The sequence below is a fragment of the Ostrinia furnacalis genome, unplaced genomic scaffold (assembly GCF_004193835.3).
Source record: "Ostrinia furnacalis isolate ACB-3 unplaced genomic scaffold, ASM419383v2 OfSCF0188, whole genome shotgun sequence".
In the NCBI taxonomy this organism is placed as follows: domain Eukaryota; kingdom Metazoa; phylum Arthropoda; class Insecta; order Lepidoptera; family Crambidae; genus Ostrinia; species Ostrinia furnacalis.
The window spans coordinates 344,468-358,390 of NW_021130427.1; the positions used below are offsets into that span (position 1 = coordinate 344,468).

A 13,923-nucleotide genomic window follows, 5' to 3' on the forward strand; every position below is an offset into this window, starting at 1 on the left:
CTTTGATTATGGAATTTGTATCCAGATCGAAATTGAAGGTAAAGCACGGTAAAGGTTGTCTGTTGGTTTGAAAGCTTTAGGTCATGAAACTCCTGCGAAGTAAGGGGGCGTCCATAAATTACGTGAGACAATTTTGGCTATTTTTCAACCCCCCCGCCCCCCTTGGTGAGATTTGGTGAGATTTTGCCTGACCCCCTCCCCCACCCCCAAATCTCACGTGATATTAAAAAAAATCCGAAATTTAATAGTTTTGGAGTAATATATAACTGAGAAACATTTTTTTGTGTGCTTTAACGTTGTTGCTAACGAGTGCATCAAAAAGATCTATAAAGTTTAAGATTTTAGTTCTTGAAAGTATCTGCTAGGGACGCTGTCTGTACAATCATCATACATTTAAATGTCATTTTTTACGCAGTCGCTAGCGGATGACGATTGTGTAAAGTCGCACTAAGCCCAATGATTACGAATAGATCCAGAAAAACACGTGTAGTGACAGCGGTTAGTACTAGGGTCACATTGTTTTTTTACAGAAGTACCTAGTCTAATTGTTCCTTTCTACAAAATCACTAATAATCTAGCAAAATCGATTTTGATAAAAAAAGAACTTGTTTTATAATTTTCTTAATTTCGTCATTTATTCTGCATTTTAGTATTCACACATGCAGACGGAAGCATTTTTAGTTGTATTTGTTTAGACTGTATAGAATAAAATGACATTATCATCATACAAATATCATTTTTAGTCCTGACAAGGAACCCTTAATATAGTTTCGATATGTCTGGCTGTCTGTCTGTCCGAGGTTTTGCTTGGAAACTATTGGCACTAGAGAGCTGTAATTTTGTAGAGGTATGTATATTAATCACGACGACAAAACGGTAGAATAAAATTTTGAAAAAAAAAATTTTTTTAGGGTAGCTCCCCTACATGTAAAGTGGGGATGGTATTTTTTTTCGTCTTCTACCCCATCGTGTGGGTAGGTCTTTTAAAATGGCTTAGGGGTTTCTAAGACCATTTTTCGATTTAGGGATCCGTTTGCAAAATGTTAAAGTTTAAAGTGCCAATTTTTGTCCGAGTAGGGCGTTCCCCCCCGCTAAAAACTAAACTGTTGGCTTGATAAATCTGGAAAAATTCAAGATTATAGTGCTTTTTATAAACATTCAAGGAAAACTATAGCGGTTAAGATAGATCAGTTAGTTCAAGACTAATAGTCGTTTTACTCATGTATTATAAAATTCCATACCTAATAAAAATTCCTTAGAAGAAAATATTAAAGGTGACTTTAGATTAAGTAATTGCTTACTTCTGAAATATATTGTGACGACGGACAACTAAGGAACCCTACACTGCGCGTGGCACGACACGCACTTGGCCATTTTTTTTACTTAAGATTTAACCCAGTTTTCTCGCAAACTATTTCTCTATTTCTTGTGGAAAAAAATACGTGATATTTCCCGAGACCCCCCCTCTCCCCCACGTGAGATTTGGTGAGGTTTTTGTTGACCCCCTCCCCCCCCTAAAAGCCTCACGTAATTTATGGACGCCCCCAAGTAGAGTACTAATTTTTATACAAAACTTGTGAAAACCCCAAATAATGGGAAGAGGCACGGAAAGAAGAAGAATACAAAACTTGTGATTATGAAGTAATTGAAAAATTAATGGGATTTGATCCACATAATAATCCTACCTTAAGATTTGCCTGATGTAAATTAGTTTAATGTAAAATCGATCTTTTTGTTCTCTTTTAATTCATTTTGTATCTTGAATCACGCTGTTATGTTAATGTTTATGATAATTCCTTATCCTTACATATCTTTAATTGGTTTTAACAAAGATATTTTATGCGGATAATAAACTGGGATTCCTTCAATTGGGAAAGTATGCCGCAGTCGGCGCCAGCTTTAGTAAGTCAGGGCACGAGGGCCGGCGTCATCGGAATTATTTTTATTGACCATTAGAATATGCTCCACGCTTAAAATAGGGTATTTCATTGTTTCGTGGTTCGCCTTTAGTTGTTGTAATGTTAATTAAAATTTTCCCTGTATCCTTTTGTACCTCAACTGGGAAGGGTCTGCATCATATTGTTTACTACAACTGTTATTTCAATAAAATACTAATTTCTAACTAATACGATCAATTCAATTTCATTTTCCTCGTGAGGAAACTTGTTTGAAATGTTTCAGGGATTGCTTAAAATGCAATAAAAAATTTGAAATTCAATTTCAATTTGACGCATGACGATTTTTTACCTGTCTAGTGCTATTGCAACTGGAGGATGAAAAACGGATTCTGAATACCTTTACATTCTCGTACTCATTACACTAACATTGTCTCTATCAGAATTTGAACCCCCAGCCGCAACGCCGTATGGTTGAAGTTTGAAACGCGCTGCCAGTGGCCTGAAGGATTTATTTTCCTTCTATATACATACTTTACATTAAGAATGTATTTTAAGATACATTATAGCTCTTCGGATCGAGCTGTGTTGTGCATCAGTGCGTAACGTGTACTGACTGTAAATACCTACACTTATGGACGATAATATGCGATTACTACTCTGACGCGTAACTGGGTCACTGGGTCACAAGCGAGGTCCACTGATAGTAAAGAGCTGTTGTTTCCCAAACTACATTAAATGTGATATTATGAGTACGTCTGCAGATAAATAACAGTCAATAAGTGCTACTGCTTAAAAAGATATCACCTAAGAAAAAGTAATAACCAACAGCGACACATGAAAGTATCCCAATTTTAGTCGTTATCTCCACGCACTAAAATTTAGCAGTGGTAATAAGGTAGTCTTAACTTAATTAAATACCTACACGGAATTTATGAAAATGAGAGTACCTGTGTGCTCCTTATACTAATACAGGGTGGAATTTTGTAATGTCACCTAGAGGGAAAGTACTACTTACTCTTATAGAAAATTTTAGATGGAAAATTTTACTCAAAGAAAACATTCCTTTAATTTTGACACGAAAGAAAACTGCATTCAAAGAATTTCGAAATTTCACCACCATACCATACATATTTTTGGAAATAATGAGAATAATTTAAGATTTCATGTTTTTCCTTCCATTTGATTTATCAAGTTTGTTAGAGAGATTTCATCCTTGAGATGCAATTTTAGTTAGTTCGATTCCTGGGTGTGGCAAGCAAATTGGAAAACATAAAGGAATGTTTTCTTTAAGTAAAATTTTCTATCTACAGTATTAAGAGCCTACTTTCCGTCCAGGTGCCATTTCAAAATTCCACCCTGTATAGTGTCACCAATAGAATCCGAACCCACGTGGCACAATAGTCCGATATGCCAACCACCACCAAAAACCGCTCGATTACTAATTTCTATACAATTTATAAAAATCTCTACGAATTACAATTCTTACCTAATTCTACCTTAAAATTATAAAGGCATATTAAAAAAGTAATTGCTTTTTAAAACATCTTTACCACTGCTTAATTAAAACTCTTGTTAAAAGATTTCATCAATCATTAAAACGATTGACTTATAAGACTTTATTTACGTATTTTTCCAATATTTTCCAAATAAAAAGTTGAGTTTTAGGCGTGGGCGATACAAAGTGGAAAAGACTCAACATTTTCATTTGCACGTTTATTATGCATTGAGCTTCTAATATCGAGGATGTAAATATTCCTTTAACATTTAGGATAAAGGAAATTAACGCAAGTCAAAAAAACCCAAGTCCTTTGTAAACGTTCTTAAAGAGAACAAGATATTATAATAATTTATATTGCACTAAGTTTATGCACTATAAGATTACTATAAGATTCCATCGTTATAGGCTTGGTCGAGATTATTCAGATTATTATAAGTGCACTATTAGATCAAGTAGTCTTGAAGAATATTCATGTCATGATTTTGCTAGTTGGGAATATTTTTAAAGTGAAGTAGAGCCTCCCATGTCACTGATTTTTGTCGCGTTACACAGTGTTTTGTTTTCAATTTTCTAAATATTACCCGATTAAAAATAGTCAATTTTCAGAAAAATATTCTGTAAAAACTAGACATGCTAGCTAAATGGGGATTTCGTAGCTATCATTTAAATTGCCTTAACTAGCTGCTTATTCAATAAAAAGGCCATGTCCGAAAAATGGTCTTCATAAAACACTGTGCGTTATACAGGGCTACACTTAATAATCGTCTAATTAATCTGGGGGCACGGCAGTGCCCCCGCCAAGTCGAGCGCGAAGCAAACACTGCCGTACCATCTTTACTGGAACCATTTCGCCGCATTTTCAGGCCTCTATTTGAGAACCTCTGGATAAGACCAGAACGCAGAAATTTTTGTCATCTAGTAAGCTATAATCACATACTTAAAATCCAAAATTTCAAGTCTGTAGGTCATTTAGTTCCGAAGTTAAGCGAAAGCAAAGTTTCGCATTTACGACACTCACTCACTCACTCACTGATGATCATCAAAATAGAACTAGTACTTCCCATTAACTCAGAGAGTTGAAATTTGGTACAGAGTTAGGGTTTAATGACTACATAAAGGGAAAACTATAAAAACTAGGAAAATCGAAGATCTGGAGTAACACCACATTCACAATCAATACTACTAGCGCCACACCGGCAACCGTGGTGTTCGCCTGTACCGCTCATCGCTAGATGGCGTGGCACTTGTTATTAAAACAATTTCTGATTCGTTGTCCATTTTAAAGGTCGTTGAGTTTATTTGTGTTTAATATCGTAGAAAAAAATTATGCCACTTTCTACAAAAAGAAGTGAAATCCCACCAAAAACATTCTGTAAAAAATTAGCCAAGTCTCGATGGAGCTGCCTGTTTATCTCTAAAAAGTAATGAAATCTAGACAAAGTCGTGCCAAGTCTATGGTTCCTTACTGCGATTTCTTTATTATTATATTTAATGTTGTGTGACTTGGCCGTGGAACAATCTTTATTAAGATAATCATACATTTAAGTATTATTGAAATACGCAGCTTTATTAAGCCTACAATTGACTGGTTATTGCATCAACGTTTTCCAAGTGCAATTTATTTTCCATCGTCAATGGGTAGCGGATTTGGCGACAGATTGGTGCAATGGTGTCATGGAGCATCTGGTTTGGTACCCTTCAACGGCCAAGTCACACAACATTAAATATAATAATAAAGAAATCGCAGTAAGGAACCATAGACTTGGCACGACTTTGTCTAGATTTCATTACTTTTTAGAGATAAACAGGCAGCTCCATCGAGACTTGGCTAATTTTTTACAGAATGTTTTTGGTGGGATTACTCTGACATGTAACGATAAATAAAGCAATAAACTCGATTAAGTATTGTACATACATTGAAGTCTGCGTGCCTCAAGTTATTTGTTCTATTTTAATGTTAGTCGAACACTCCAACCTTGCTCTACTTTCGTGATTACAATTAAATAAAAAGAAACTGGTAGGTGCACTTAATGCCCCCAATAGACATTTTGGTTATCTAGAAGGGTTATTCACTTACTTTTTCATTATTTATCTATACAAAAGTTCCAAAACAAATGGTAGGACCTAGCATAGAGACAGCTCTAAGAATAATTAAGTAGGAGCTTCTTGCCCCAATTCTCTTCACATGGAAAACTAATTAATGGTTGCCCTTAGTAGCCTTCAATCGAAGTTATTGATATGGTTGTAGCACACTAAAAGAAGTGTTCAATGAGGATGCTGCTGCAGGAAAGGACAGCTGCTCCCTCCTGGAAATCTTAGCCTAGAAGCTGGGTATGACTCCCCCGCCCCCCTCCTCTCCCCAAGTCATAAGCTGGGCATGACTTCCCCTCGGCCAGAAGTTGGGTATGAATCCCAACTATCCCAACTAATATTATAAATGCGAAAGTAACTCTGTCTGTCTGTCTGTCTGTCTGTCTGTTACGCTTTCCCGCTTAAACCTCGCAACCGATTTTGATGAAATTTGGCATAGAGATAGTTTGAGTCCCGGGAAAGAACATAGGATAGTTTTTATCCCGGTTTTTGAAACAGGGACGCGCGCGATAAAGTTTTTCTGTGACAGACAAAATTCCACGCGGGCGAAGCCGCGGGCGGAAAGCTAGTAATACATAATTTCTTCACCTTTTAAAAAGAAGTATAGTTTGATGGAAAACCTGTCATGGTTACACTCCACTGGTAAGTAAATAAAAATAAAAAAACATATCTCGCTCTACATGATTGCATAGACTTTTCTAATTTTGCATAAAACAGATTTTTAGCCCTTTCGAAAAGTATTAAAGATCTATTTATCTGATTTACGAGTAAAGAAAATTACGTTCTACTCACGTCACGCGGTTCCTATTGCGTTATACGAACGACTACGACGCAATGTCTGGGAGAAACAGGCTTCGACGAAGTGAAAAATCCTCCTTCCATGCTGTCTAACCCAGATCCACCAACTACGTAGAGACTTCGGATTAATATAATTTTAAAAGCAATTTCAAAAGTTACGAAGATTCGAGATAAAGGCTTGCTTTTTACAAGTATAATCCAATTGGAATAATATTAATTATACCCACCTACTTCGACTTTTGGAAGGTAAGTCTTAGAGAATTTGAAAAGTGCAACTGCAACCATGTTATGTGGTCCTTTATGTTGTTGTTCTTAAGTATTAATTAAATAACCCATTAATTAACCATATTATTAGTTTCTTTAACGAATTCTTGCACTAATCTAAAATAAATACGGTCAGTTCCTGTTAAGGTAAGTTCATTAGGAAACCGGCAAACTTCGCAACTACAAAGTTTCTTAACTTTTAAGTGTTGATCGAACCATGGTGTATATTACGTTGCAATTTATAAATTATTTTCTGAATAGAGCAAAATTGAGGTAGAGAAAATTTAAACACTAAACTTCTTTGGAAGTCGTAAAGTCAAAGAATGAACGAACGAAGAAGTTTACGTTCGAAAGGGAACACTAAAATGAACGAAATGAAGTGAGTCATATGAATCCAGATTTAGACTCGGACTCAAAGAGAGCCGTACAAGACTGAAAATGTGTTGTTCAAAAGCGAAATGAACCGAAGCGGTCTTTGGGGAAGAAAGACTCTTGGGTATATTTTATGTTATCCTTGAAAGGCGAAAGTGCTCAGGTTTTGTAGGTATTCGATTTCTTTACAGATGAGATTTAGTTTGCTCCAGGAATTTAAAATATTTCGATGATCTTCCACAATTATGATCTATGTTTAAAACGTTTTGGTCCATTTCTTTAGTCGAAAACAGAAGATGAAAATTGGTATAAAGTAAGTATTACTTAAGCTGTCTTCTCACTGACTGGAAACTAGAATTAATTGAGACGAAAGTGAGAAAGTGAATTTGAAATAGTGAAATAAGTAGTAGGTTTGATTTTCATTTGAAATGATACGATTCTTCTTTTTCCTACCTTTTTTAACAATATCAATCAAAGTCCCCGTTATTCAAATAGGAGTTTTTGAATAAGTAGGTATCAATGTAAATGTAAAAAAGCCTGATACAAAAGATATAGCGCGCTAATCTGTGACAAGGTCTAACAGCAGATAAACAGCAATAACAAACAACAATTTACATTTAAAGACTAGTTTCAATCTGATAAACATTACTACAGCTGCGATTTACCACCCACTTGTCGGATTCCAAACAGAATCATCGTTCGTCCTAATTTCCCAGAATACCCAGAGCACTTGTCTGTGGCACTTGTAACAACGCGCCATTACGACAGAAAAAATCTGCAAGAGGTCCCTGTCTTCGTCTACCAAATGTATTCATGACATAACATAGGCAAGATGCACCATGTTACACATTCCCGAGGTGACCATATGGTGTAATATTAGCAGCCCGTAGCAGCGAGACAGGCAAACGTGTCCTACTGACACCGAACGAAATCAAAATGCGACGTCGACGAGCCACCCACTGAATACAAAACGACATCACTATGTAACGTTGAATAGTTGATCACTCATTCACCGCAAGATTGAAGCTAATTATATATTCCAACTATTCTCGAAACATGTTCCGTGAGCCACAACTATTCAGCAGTAACTCTAAAATACTGTTTCACTCAGCCGATTCTAAACGCAGGATAGCGCGAAAAAAACCAACGCGGCGTTGCCACACCGTGCAGCGCGTACGAACAGGTAGCCTCCACAATGCACAACATAATGTCCTTATGTATTATATATTTTTATTTCTTTTATTATTATACAACACTTGTCTTCTTCTATATGAGCAAATTATATTCTTGACCAATTTCAGACAGGCCTTGGGTCCCAATAATATTCTTAGAAGATTCCAATATGAATTTAATACACATATAAAATAGGACATAATTATAAATTACATACTTTATCGCAAGTATGTAACTGCTGTAAGATGTTTATTGGGTCACAGAAGCTATATTTTAGATCGATTATCTACAGATCAATGAAAAAATTACATCCGCCTTGGAACATCCCAGCTTATTACCTACTTGTCGTACAGAACATCTTATCGTAAAGCAAATGTAGCGCAAGTACTTACCATTAGACGGATCGACGTACGCGATTTTTAAGTCGATTTCAATTGTCTCGGGTGGTTTGGAGTCCGCTGAGCTCATGTCGAAATCCAGAGGCACGCTGGTTACGATGTCGCTCTTGGCCTGGCTCGTGGAGGCGGCCAAACTCTGCGTTACACTCATTTTTGGAGCGTCTTCGTGCATAATACACGGCACTATAACGAGGCAACTCAATTAACGTATCTACAAAATGTCTAAAACGTATACGGTAATATTCAGGTAACTATTATATTTCAAAAATCGCCCATAAATAGCGATAATACGATTTAAAAACCAAATGTAGGTCTCTAGGCCACTTCACTTACACTTTGATATTCCGACCGACATAATTCGGGTTCAATGGAGCTACCGTACTCATGACTGACATTGAAATAAGTCGGTAAAGGGCAGTAAGAAATTAACCTAATTCGATATTATAACTATGTTGACCTATTTAACAAAAAATACTTAAAAAAATATTTATAAATAAAGTAAACGTTCATTTATCTAATTATGAATCTAAATATAATGATCGGAATCAAAGAAAAACAGATATGATTACTTTTACGTCTTTATTCTCAAAAGTGTATATTAACTCCAAAAATATTTAAAATGAAATAAAATGACTGGGTTGACTTATGAATACGCTCTGTTGTGTAATAAATGACCGTTTCTATTGCACAATCCTTTCACAAGGGCTCTGAATGTAGGTCAATCTTTATGAGTATGTCTGTTGAATGTATTATGACTTGTTATTTCAAGATAAATAAAAAATATTTGTGCATATAAATTAGATATATATTTTAAATGTGTATATTATTTGACGATTTAGTGTCCATATCGTATGAGTTCAATTAAAAGTAACTAAAATTAACCATTAAAAACATCCGGTTTAACATCGCCATATTAACATTTTGAATACCAGCTAGTTTATGTGAACTAACACAGAGGGCGCCCGTATTCCAATACTTTTGACGTTTATACAGTGAATTAGCATCATTTTCTGTACGAATTTCGTGTTAAGACATATTATTAATTCGTTACAAACACTTGTATGCAAAAAGTACTTGTTTAACTGAATATTTTATTAATTACATAAAACAAAAAGTTGCCCATGAACGATATTCAATTAAGGTAGCTCCATCTAGCGCGCCGAATGGAATCACTTTCAGCTCTACAAGACAAAGCATTTCCAGCAAAAAAGGCGCGTGTTTTCAAAAAGCATGCACTGAATAACTTGTTTAAAAGTTTGATGATAAATATTGATGAGTTATTTATGAATGTATGAGCGTGTTTTTATCTGATGGAACGCGAAATGATATTTAAAGTGATCACACTAAAAGCATGTAGGTAAATACTTACTTAATAATTACAAACTTTTAAATTATGTAAGATGTAAGTCTGAAGACGTTCGCAATTTTAATCGTAAAGTAGAAAGAGCGTCTGTATAATATGATAACCGCCATGTTTACAGGGTTAACTTTTTAAGTATAGCCTGACCAGGAACATAAAAACCCTGGCATAGAGGCGCTTCAATTGCATTTGATAGTGCAACACTGAGTACAGTCGTACCTGTGTTAAATTAATAGGCTAAATGACATTGGGAACTTTTTGCCCCACTTTTCGAAAAGTAGCGGACACAAACGAAACCTATCACAGATGATACATACTAATATCCAATGAATTTCCGTGCATTTTTTTTTCTCTCTTAAATGGGAATATTGAGAAAATGAAGTTTTAATATTTTATTTTATTTTACATTTAGGTAACATTTTTGACGACCTCCGCGGCGGAGAGGCACACACACCGGTTTTCAAGGTGTGCCGGGCCAATCCTGAGGTCCCGGGTTCGATTCCCGGCCGGGACAATATAGAAAACGATCTTTTCACATTGTCTCTGGTTTGGGTGTGTTGTGGTTCGTCGTTCCCGATTTCCATAACACAAATGCCTTAGCTACTTATTTTGGGTTGGAGTAATATATGAGATGTTGTCTAATATTAATTTAAGTATTTATAATATTTTATTTATTTATATTATTTTATTTATATTTTTTATTTATTTATATTATTTTATTTACTTTTATTGGTTACTCTGCAATGCCAAACAACATAACATGTAAAAATATCAAATCATTTTAGACAAATATATTTTCAACTTAGACTCGTCATATCTCAGAATTCCCATATCTCACAACATAGCGCTTTAAGTGAATATACCTACAAGTATAAAGCTTTGAAATAAAATACGTTTCATTTTTGTCCGCCCTGGGGCATTTTCTCATATTAAAGTTCCCAATGTCCTTTNTAATGTTGCCATACTAAAACATAAGTGGAATATTGTTATTAGAAGTTTTTATTAGTAGATAAAAATTATTTTGTTTTGCAATTAAAAGTTAAAGCCTAACTTGTAATTGAGAGGGAGTGTTAGGATTATATTATCTTTGGAAGTGTATTAAATATTAAAAAGTTAACTGTTTCCGGTAGAACCTTCTTCCCTCTTCCGGCTATGTACGAACAAGATGTGTCTGTGTAAGAACCCGAATAATAAATGCTTATCTCGCTAACTATCGGTCTTTTCATTAAAGAAACACAAGTTCTGATATCTCCAGATGATAAGGGGCCACCATTGATCCTTAAGTGCCCAGGGCCCCTAGTAGGTTAAAGACGGCCCTGACTCTACTCCTCGCCCCTTTGAGTATTTCAGTCTTTTTACATCTGTTGCTCTAGTTGCCTAGGTAATAAATTAATTGTAAGCCAACCAGCGAATCCACGAAATACTTGTTTAACTGACAGGACGTCAAACCATAGTTTTTAAAGAAAATTAAACCTAAGAGGAGAACCTCCACCGCGGAGGTTTCACGCGTCGGCAACACTTCACAGATTTTAATAGTCAATATCTACCGGACTCCGTGATTTGAGATCCCTCGGTACTAACGTAATATTATCTACATTTTCTATCAGACTACGCAGTAGAATTACAATTCGAGTAGGTAAGTAATAGGTAATGAGCAGCTTCCTATCAGTAGTAGTAGGTACAGCGCCGGGTCAGAAGTTTCGAGATTAACTCCAATAAACAATCTTAATTAATAATAAATTTGTTGACTTAAAATAAAATGACTAGTTTCTTACCGTGAATTTTCTCGTAGCTAGGCAGGTATTCGTATTTCGGTTTTCATAAATTATCATTCGCGAATAATTGCTTTTAACTATCACGAGCGGAACAGGCCTACTAACTAGGTACTCCCCAAATTCGAACTTGTTATTAATTTTCTTATCTTACCTAAGTACCTATGTAGTGGAAGTTTCCACAATCTTAGCTCAGTGAAAATAAATCCATATGGGTTTCAGTTTTTGTGCCTCTTAAAAATCCTTCTAGGCTAAAACTAAACAAGACTGAATAACATGCCATGCATTGAACTCTAAAATTGTTTGTTAATCGATGTCCAATTCGAATTTCGCATTAGAAACCATGATGAAAACCCGATCCAGACTCAAGTACAGATTCTGTTCTGATTGGAAGTAGTGAAATTCAACCAGTCAAAGGCTTCAAGCATTTCATGTTTGATAAAATCATTTCGTGCTCTTAAAATTGAGCTTTTACTCTATCTCAACTTCAAGCTTACGAGAACAGCCTGTGAATGGTGACTTTAGGTGCTTGGACCAATCACAGGCCAGATTCTGGTCTGGAACTGCACTTAAGTGCAGTTTATACGTTCTTGAGATGAAAAATATCATGTTTTTTCCTTCCTGATGCCTTGAAGCAAACAGGTGCTTGCGCAAATGCATGCAGCAGCAATCCTTCGCCATTCCGCCTGGGGGGCTATGGAGTACCTACCCACTGTAGAATGTAGGAGCTATGGGTAATTATAATAAACTACTATTCGCGTAAAAGAGGGAATCGAACCCACAACCTTTCGTCTACCTAACGATTGTTCTCTTAATCAAAGACATAAGCCCAGTACCGACTTGTGTTTTTCTTTGGGATTTGCATTAGATACACAGATAAGTAGTAAGTAGATAGTTTTTATTATAAAGCACATAAAACGGATAATCAGAAAAAAAAACACAATAAGTTTAGTTCGACTGGCAGAGATTATATAATATTTTGGCCTAAATATTATATAATCTCTGCCAGTCGAAATTTTTTTTTTGGCCTAAATTACCTTATTTAGGCCAAAAATAATTTAATTTTGAGATTTATTACTTACCTTGGGGCTCCCCATCAGGAGTCGGAGTCGGAGTCATCGCCCACCAATCCCACCAGCTCTCTTCCTTTTCATCTTCACACCTACCCTCCATGACTACTGAAACCGCTCTACTTCAAATGAAAGCCTTTTCAAATTTTCTTAAAAGCAGGACCAATTTCACATTTCACGTTACAACTTCAGTACTGGCGAAGCACTACTCCTATTCACAATTACATCCAGTTGTGCACAATACTATCATCGTCATAAAAAGATGCATTTCGATTCAGGTGCATTTTATATCTTTTAAGGATAGGAGCGGATTTTTATTGCATTCGCGTTGCATTTATCTCTGACTACGAGTAGAAACAATGTCACATTCGACTTCATCGAAACGGATCGAACTCTATTAATGTTACTTTGTCTAGGTACCTGCCTACTCGAGAGCTTCGATATTTTAAAAGTTAACTGTTATAACTTTACAGAAAAGTCGGTTTTCCATTGCCGGAATTCCTTTTTTGGTGGAATCTCCACCAAGTCCATGAGATGGTTAGTTCCGCTGGATATTGTTGGGTAGTTTTAAAACTGTACATCATAATGTAAGGTGAAGTATTTAAATGTTACAGCTAAGTTCAGTATTTTTTTCTGTGCGTTGATAATAATATCAGTCAATCAGTCAGGACAGACTATTTTTTGAGTATATAAGTAGGTACTGATATCAGTACCTACCTAGTATCGGTATCTTCCATTTTTCTGCATTCTGCACAAACGCGTAAAAAGCTAGGATAAACAAAAATAACTTATGTACCAATTAATAAATAAAGGACAAAAAAATAATAGACTGTTGCGAGACCTGACGTTACGTGGAAGTTTTGTCTTCAATTCAAATTCTATAACAACATGTACAGCAGATAAAAATACTATTTAATACTTAATGTTACTAGATAATGTAGTGTAGTAATAGTAAGCGCCTGATTCTGTAGAAGGCCCAATGTTGAACGTTTTTGTTTTTATTGACAAAGAAGTGTGTAGTGTTCAATAATTTATAAATCAGCGTAATATCCCGAATTCCTGACTGGCCATGTCATATTTATATCGATCTCATGGTCCTATCAGTGAATTTAATTTATCCACTTGATGTTCTTAGTCCACGCGTGGATATTACTTGGAGTGGAGACTAAGAGGAAATGGAGTTTAAAGAAAGAAGGGTAGTAGTAGGTTGGTTTCCTCTGCGAGGTAAT

The 13,923-nt window shown here is 35.6% G+C and overlaps 1 protein-coding gene across 3 annotated transcripts in view; it reads right to left on the reverse strand.

Moving 5' to 3' along the window:
• ftz-f1 (ftz transcription factor 1) overlaps positions 1-8,876 on the reverse strand; it is a 93,185-nt gene extending 84,309 nt beyond the window's left edge. For all 3 annotated transcript variants that reach the window (XR_003655984.1, XR_003655983.1, XM_028306353.1), the window contains exons 1-2: positions 8,826-8,876; positions 8,487-8,675 (exon numbers count right to left, since the gene is read on the reverse strand). Coding sequence is in view for 1 of the 3 variants with exons in the window: in XM_028306353.1 (XP_028162154.1) it covers positions 8,487-8,675; positions 8,826-8,847 (211 nt within the window). In the remaining 2 variants the exon portion in view is untranslated. The remainder of the gene's footprint in view (positions 1-8,486; positions 8,676-8,825) is intronic.
• Between the last annotated feature and the right edge of the window lie 5,047 nt (positions 8,877-13,923).